General features: G+C 48.0%; 1 protein-coding gene across 1 annotated transcript in view; it reads left to right on the top strand.

The window, feature by feature from the left end:
- LOC106804676 (calcitonin gene-related peptide type 1 receptor-like) overlaps window positions 1–8225 on the top strand; it is a 33683-nt gene extending 25458 nt beyond the window's left edge. The window contains exons 8-10 of the mRNA XM_014805952.1: window positions 4642–4777; window positions 5530–5571; window positions 8052–8225. Of these exons, the coding sequence (XP_014661438.1) occupies window positions 4642–4777; window positions 5530–5571; window positions 8052–8225 (352 nt within the window). The remainder of the gene's footprint in view (window positions 1–4641; window positions 4778–5529; window positions 5572–8051) is intronic.
- Window positions 8226–8526: the final 301 nt, after the last annotated feature.

Raw genomic sequence — 8526 nt, 5'->3', positions numbered from 1 at the left:
CATCAGTAGCTGCGCGTTTGTCTCTTGTGTGCTGTGTCTTATCTCTCTCTCTCTCTTCTCTCTCTCTCTTCTCTCTTCTCTCCTCTTCTTTCTCTCTCTCTCTTCTATCTATCTATTTCTGGTGTGGGTGTGTGTTGTGTGTGATGCTGTTGTTCAAGTCTGTGTCTCCGAGCTGTGCGGTGCGTGCACCTGCTGCATCGTGCCTAGGCACTGTCTGTGTGTGTGGACTGTTCGGTTCTTCTTCTCCCTGTCTCTCTTTCCGCGCACGCTCTTCTCTCTCTTTTTTTCTTCTGGTCTCTCATTTTCTCTCTGCTCTCTCTTCTTTCTCTCTGCCTCCTCCTTTATCACTTCTATTCGCATGTCTGTCTCGTTCGCTTCGCTTCGTAGCTCACGCTCTCCCATCTTCTCTCGCGTTTTTTCTCTTCTATCCATCTATTCTCTTCTCTCTCGCGCCGCCATTTCTCACTTGTTCCCTCGCTTTCTTTCTTTCACCGCATAACTGGCATTGCGTAAACGCGATTCCTCACACACACACACACACACACACACACACACACACACACACACACACACAGACACCACACACACGCACCGCGCACGCACGCACGCACACGCACACACACACACACATCGCATACGCACGCACGCACGCACGCACGCACGCACGCACGTTACGCACGCACGCACGCACGCACGCGCCGGCGCACACTACGCACGCTACGCCACCACGCACGCACACACGCACGCGCGACACCACAACACACGCACATTACACACACACACATCACACCCACACACACACACACACACACACACATCCACACCACACGCACGCACGCACGCCACACGCCCACGCACGCACACAAGCACGCACGCACGCACGCATCGCACGCTACGCAACGCACTGCCATTCGCCACGCTAAGCACGCGCGCGCGCACACACGCACGCACGCACGCACGCACCACGCACGCCGCGCGCACACACACACACACATCACACACGCACACACACACACACTACACACACACACACACTACACATACACACTTCCCCCTACGAATATTGTTCGCGCGAATAGCACCGACTTTAATTTTCTCGCGCCATCTACTTTTCAACTCGTCCGGCTGGATTTTTTCCGAACACAAAGCGTGTAATGACGCTTTCGCGCTCCGTATTTGATTAACGTTCAACGAATTAGTAGCAGTCCGTTTGCTTTGCGCGTCTTGCGATTTCGTCCGCATGCCCAGTGCGCGTCTGCCGGATGGTAAAACCGTGTAAGACGTTGCGCGTCGCCTAGGATTACTCGCATTAGCTCCGTTAAGCTCCGTATAGCTCCGTAGCTTACTTGCGCGTTGCAGAGCGGGAAGACCCATTAATAATGCCTTTACTGCATGACTCACATGAGATCTTTGCCGCATATATATATATTATTATATGTGTGTGTGTGTGTAGTGTCGTGTGTGTGTGTGTGTTGTGTGTGTGTGGTGGATGTGCGGTTGTGCGTGCGTGCGTTGCGTGTGTGCGTGCGCTGTGCGTGCGTGCGTCTGTCGTGGTCTGTTGCGCGCGCGTCCGTGTGGTCTGTGTGTGTGTGCGCTGCGCGCGCGTGTTGTGTGTGTGTATGTGCGATGTGTGTGTGCTGTGTGTGGTGTGTGTGTGTGTGTGTGTGCCTTGCAGCGTACGATGCCGCGCGCGTGTAGATCGATATTAGACTAGAATGGATATGTTAGATTGTGATGTAGGATAGGCTTAGGATGGCATTGTGATTTTAGCATAAGTAGATAGATTACATGTTGCTTGTGCGTGCGTGCCGACGTATGATTAAGGATGATAGGATGATTAGATGCTAAAATAGATTAAATGTGGAGACGCAGGAGATTCCAAGCCTGTGGTGCGTGTGTGTTTTTAGCGCTGTTGTGTGTGCGTGTGGGGTTTAAAGATGTGACAGCACGCCGCTACGCCGCACGCCCGCATGTGTGCTCAGTGCACCACGCACTGACGCAGACGCGCCGCCATCATCATACGCACAGCACAGCTGGAGACCACCACACCAACACACACACACACACACACACGACACCACACACACAAAGATAAGAAGGTGATGTGATGGTGGTGAGAGAGAGGAGGCTCAGTGCGGTGAACGCGACCAGGCGAAAAGAGAACGAGACCAAAGAAGGTGGGTGCGTGTGCGAGTGGGATATCGGGTACCATTCTCGCTTCCATCTTGCCATGTCTGTCTGTCTTGTGTGTATGGTGTGTTGTCTTCTGGTCTGTTCTGTCTGGTCTGTCTGTCTGGTGTTTCTGCTGTCTCTTTTTCTTCTCTCTTTTCTCTTTCTCATCCTATTCCCCCTGTGTGTGTGTATGAATAGAGGCCTGCGTGTTTTGTGTCTGATGTGTAATTAAGGAGTGATCCTTTGTTAATTGTTTCACGTCAGACGAATTAAATTTCTGGAACACATTCATGAGTTACTTTCATGGAGACTGCCTTGTGGTGTGATAGTGCTGCGCTACGCGCAGTGTGTGTGTCGGGCCTGTTGATGTGAGTTTACGCGTAGCAGCAAATCCAAGATGGCGACGGCGACGCGCGTGCACAGGTTGTGTGACGGTTGTGCGCGCTGCGCATGCGGTGCATTAGTATATTGCGCGGCGGAGAGATGTGCTTGATGAGTTCTCTGAGAAAAAAGAGAGCCACTTCTTTGCCTATTTGGTGTGTGCGGTGTTGTACTGGTCGGAGTGTGTGTTGTGTGTAGCTAGGTGGTGTGGTGTTTACTGTGCGCTTCTACGCGGCTGCGATTGCTCAATACGCACGCACACCCACAACACACCACAGAACACCTAACACACACACACACACACCACAACACACACACACACACACAACACGACATCACAATAGTATATTTATTATATTTATATATTATCATAGATATTAATATGTAGCGCGGGTAAACTATTTTGTTTTGATGATAACACTATCGACACGATATCATATATTAGTAGGTCCGCGTGCTCCTTGCGGCCCATTTTACCTTTTCATTTTACCACATCGACCACCTGGCGTGTTCATTGACTTATAAGACTGTCAATTTACGGCTTGTTCTTTCTTGTTTGCGCTGTGCTAGGTGGCGGTGCTGTGTGCGATGTGTGAGAGAAGAAGAGAAGATGTGGTAAGGGTGTTTGGTGTTGTGTTCGGTTGTTGATGTGTCTGTGGTTTGTTGGTGTGTGTGTGTGTGTGATGTGTTTATTTATTTGTGTTGTGTGCTTATCTGTTTTTTATTCTTTGATGTGTGTGGTTGTATCGTTGGGGTGGGTGGTTAGTGGTGTAGTTGTAGTGTGTGACACTGAGTGTCGTGTGTGGTGCTGTGAGTGTGAATTCGGATGGATGTGGTGGTTAGTCGCGATTTGACTTGGGGTCATGTACACACATGGCGGGTTATGTATGTTGCAAGGAAGAGATGCGATTGATTATGAACTACTAGGCCTTTAATTTAATTTTTTTTTTTTTTTTTTAGGTTAGTGTGGTTATGGGTTTAGGTTGGTTTAGTTTTATGTTAGGTTAGGTTTTGGTTAAGGTTTTTTTTTTAAGTGCTAGTAGTCTTATATCATAAGTGCCTAGCTTATGTCATTCATATGGCATCTAACTGCGGGTTGCTTATTATCGTTGTTGTATCACTGTGTTCACTTCATTTAGTATAATTATCATGATTTTGAGTGCTGCAGGCTCTTAATTTACAATACTTGTTTAACGCTGGATGAGAGAGAGAGAGAGAGAGAGAGAGAGAGAGAGATCGACACACACACACAGAGACAGCGCACTAGTGATAGAAAATCAGCCGTTGAACATTACGAACTAATTACAGTTGTTTCAATTAGCTGCGCAGAGTGGTTGCAGTTTTTCTCTCGCGAGGGCTTCTTAACGGTCTAGCTTCCATCGGCTGTGTCCTCCCCCCCCCCGCATTTCCCCTTCCCTCTACCACCCAACTGCCCACCCACCATCCATGCGCGCATCGTGCGGCGTACCAGGGGCACGTTGTTAGAAAGATAGTAAAGTTAAGGCTAATATTAATGCTAAGATAGCACTTACGGCTAATGTTAATGTTACGAAAATAACGTTGACAGAAACGCCTCGCAGCTATGAGAAAACTTACGACAATAGGAATTTGATCGTTTGCTGGCACGAGGCTGCTGTTTGGATGAGAATCGATCGCAAAACTCAAAACCATACATATTTATTGTACACAATAGTAATTTATGTATATTATTATGATGGTTAACCACATAAAAATAATATCTGATGAAAAGTCGACACGTTCATTAATTTATTCTGCACAACAACAACACAAAAAGCGAGCGTCATAACTCATCATGAAATCATCCAAAACAAGACGTAGAAAACGAACAACACTTGTAAATGTTTGTTTTCATACACGATCGGTAGATAGGTAGTGAGCCTGTGTATGTGTGCGCGCGCCCGTGTGTGTGTGTGTGCGTGCGTGCGTGCGGGCGGGCGTGCGTGCGTGCGTGCGTGCGTGCGCTTGTATGCCTGTGTGCAACCACATCGTGGGCGCGTCGGATGCGGGAGTGGCAGAGACGGAGAGGCTTAATTACGCGTGATCTCGCGGGATGTCTGTGTGTTGCAGGAAGGCGGTGCGGGCCGTGCTGATCCTCATCCCCCTGCTGGGAGTTTACTACATCATCATGTGGGTGCCGCCGGGCGAGGGCAGCAACGCGCAGGTCGTCTACCAGAAGCTGCTCGCTATATTCTCGTCCTTCCAGGTACACGCGCACGCACACGCACACGCACACGCGCACACACGCACGCACGCACATACGCACGCACCCGCGCGAGTACACACGCGCACTGACTCACACGCAAGCCCACTTCCACACAAACTACCACGCCCGCATGCAAATGAGGTTAATTATCGATGTGTCCGCTGTAAGGGTAGTGGCAGCTGCATTCGGCTGTCTAATATTTTTATCCGTCTCTCGGAACCTTGCCGCGTGCGTACACTAGGCGGCCGTTCCACCCACAGTCCCTATCATTGTGTGTTGTTCACACAGCGTAGACAGACACACGCTAGCACGTCCCAGCACGCTATGCGACGCTGAAAGCCACCTTTCCCTCGCACTCCAAGCGCATAAATAATCTATCACCGCTCTTCATCCGCTAAGCAGTCCCCGAAGATCTTACGCGATTTTCTTATTTGCTAACTGTTGATCGGTGGTTTTTTCGCTTAATACGCGCCAATGTTATCGTGAATTTCTAATAGCCTCATGCATAATATACGACCACGCCTATAGCGTGAATTTTTTTTCTATAAGCGAGTGACAAACGAAATCCGGCATATAGCTTTCGCTTTCGATATGCGTTTATACGTAATAGATGCTCGCGGCAGATTAGCTTTCCCGCTGCTGCTGCTGCTGCCGCATCACGACTCGCTTCGTGACAACATTACTGTGTTTTCCCAAATAGCATTACATGACGGGAATTATGCGATTTACCATATATTTGTTTCTCGTTTCAGGGATTCTTTGTTGCGCTAATATTCTGCTTCTTAAACGGCGAGGTAGGTTCACTACATGTTCTTAGTTTATTGAACCTATACGTAGTGCGATGTAAATTCTTCCAGCTCTACTCAGCTGTTGCTGTATAACGTTGTCCGGTGGAGGTTTTAGCTAAGAATAAGGGAGACTAGTACTGACGACGACGATTACGAACCATGACGATACCGTCGTGGTGACGTAATCAGTTTAGCGCTATCGTCTTCTCTTCCATCGGGGCTCGGTTATAAGATAGTTCGCTCCCTCCATCCTCTCCCTCTATCGACACTCACTCACGTTTGACTCCGCGAGAAGTTTTCGTCGCCTAATCATTTTGCACTTCATTACAATGCCATTAAGAAATTGTGTACATACACGCACATTAGGGGCACCGCTTTCACCACGGGGGCCTCGGGCGTCAGGGGCCGGCAACGTCGGCAGTTAGCTAGGCATAGTGCGTGCGAACAACGACGGAAATGATATAATGAATCTAAAACGTGCGACGTGCGATCTGAACGTTTTCCGAAAATTCTCGCTAAAGCGACTCGACGACGTTGATAAATAACGAACGTTAATTCTATAGACGCGTTCACTTCAGCGACATGATTGGCTGGGCCGTTAGCGGGGATTAATGATATACAAACAGTACGGTAAATATTTGTTGTCGGTAAATCGGGGTTGCGTTTTCGGCGAATTTTAAGACATTAGGTACTTTAGGAAGTCTGATAGATTTCAGAGGCGTAATTTAGATAGATTCGAGTATATAACAGATGTGTCTAAATCGTCTATATTTCGTCGCACGTACCTGAATATAACGTAATTTCGACGTACATTAATAATGCGTAGAGCTAAGTACGTTAAAACTGTCGTCAGTGATCCAGTGCAATTCGGAATGTGTTACAAATTCGAAACATAATATCAGAAGTAGATAATAGGGAATCCCTATTATCTACTTCTGATAATATCTTATTAACAAGCGTAATGTGAGAACGATATATTGAATTAATTTTGAGATCGTTTCGACCGCGTATAGACGAAGTTGAATCATTGTGCAACACAACGTATTATTGCAACAGAGATGCATAGCGAGAAGGAAGTAATTGCTCACTAATTATACAAGCGTTACTAATGAACTCATTCAATATGCGTGTACGTCTTTCCCTTCGAGAGAACCCTAAACTTTTATCGATCAATGTTTCTGAACAAAAAACTAATTTTTGCAGCGTATATAGTTTTTCCGTCTTTTATTCCTCCCGTCCGTCATGAACTATTTATAGACACGATGTGCGTGAAATAGATCTCAGTAAATAAATATTGTTGTGAGAAAAGTTGACTTAACCGCAGCGCCTGATGTATTGCTAGGCATATTTTATTCACATATGAATGCATATTCTTGGAACCCGAGACGGCATAGGCTAAGGCCAATGCGTGCCCTCGAGAAAATTATTATTTATTATTATATTATACACGCAGCAAAACTTTCAATCACAATTTCGATATCGAGAGAATTGAGCTGAAAATTAACAACGGAGCACTATATTTGCCGTTGTCGCGTCACCATGGCGACAAGCGATTCTTCTCGTTATCACGCCGCATCTTAACTATCCTCCTGCTGATACCCCGATACACCCTGATCTCCTTACACTCAGTTTTTACTCCTCACATATGCAACCAATCAGAACCCGTCGATGTTTCACCGAATTCCATTCCCTAACCCCAGCATGTTTCGCCCAACCTTATACTCACTAACCCCGCACCCAACCCCGATAATTCACTCCGACATTAGTCGATTACCGCATGTCTCTCTATATGCCTATCTGCCAGTTTACTGATTCCCACTTCATTACCTCCTATTCCTGTCTGATCCTGACTGCGACAACACACCAGACCCCACCCTCGCCGCGATTCCAGCATCCCTCTCGACTCCCGCACCTCCCCCTGACCCCAGGATCTCTCCCAACCCCCGCATTCCTCCAGACCCTCGCATATCTGCCGACCCATGCATCCCTTTCGACGCCCGTGTCGCTCGCGACCCACATACCCCTGTCGATCCCCACACCTCTCCCGACCCCGGCGCCCCCACTGAAGCTCCCGCACAGCCGTTACTGCGACGCTTAAGACCATTACTACGGCACTCCTCGGCCATTGAAAAGCGAATGCGCATTTTAATGAGGAAACAAATTAAAATAATTGCCAAATCACCAATGAAAATGAGCTTTAAATTATCCGCGCTAATCTCCCTTCATGGCGTAATTAGCGGATACTGCACCTAAGAAGCTATCCTCATTAATATTAACAAAGTTAAATTTGCGAGGTGATAAAAGGCTACCACACTTTGCGAGTGCGTGCGTGCGTGCGTGCGTGCATGTGCGTGTGTGTGTGCGTGTACGTGTGCGTGTGCATGTGCGCCTGCCCCTGTGCGTGCGAGTGTGCGTGCGCGTAAACGTGTGCGTGTCCGTAATAACAATTCATTTTCCACGTTCTCGCATCTCTACGTGTTTTCCAGGTATTGGGTCTAATAAAGAAGAAATGGTACAACTATCAGGAGGTTCACGGTAGAGGGCGCCGCTTTAGCACCTACAACACGACCATGACCGAGGTCGGCTGCTCTTGTTGTTCTTGTGTTGGCTCGCTGGCGCAGGCAGATAAAGTTACCCCGCGCGCTTATAGTTGTAGCTAACGCCGCCAGGCGGCGCGGCAAGGCGGCGCGCAGGTAGCTGTAATTGCTCAGGGTAATGCTACCAGGCAATCATTGACAATATTGTCAATATATACCTTGTTCGTTGCTCTTTGTCTTCCCCTCGTTCCCTTTCCCTCTCTCTTTTCCTCGCTCTCCCCACCTCTCTGTTTCTCTTGCTCTCTCGCTCTCTCTTTCTCTTTCTCTCTCTCTCGCTCTCTCTCTCGCTGTCTGTCTCGCTTTCTTTTTCTCTCTTTCGCTCTCTCTCTCTCTCTCTCTCTCTCTCTCTCTTTCTCTCTCTCTC

Source organism: Priapulus caudatus, unplaced genomic scaffold (genome assembly GCF_000485595.1).
Source record: "Priapulus caudatus unplaced genomic scaffold, Priapulus_caudatus-5.0.1 Scaffold83, whole genome shotgun sequence".
Lineage (NCBI taxonomy): Eukaryota > Metazoa > Priapulida > Priapulimorpha > Priapulimorphida > Priapulidae > Priapulus > Priapulus caudatus.
Note: the sequence above shows the minus strand (reverse complement) of the source record. Positions and strands in the feature narration are given on the sequence as shown.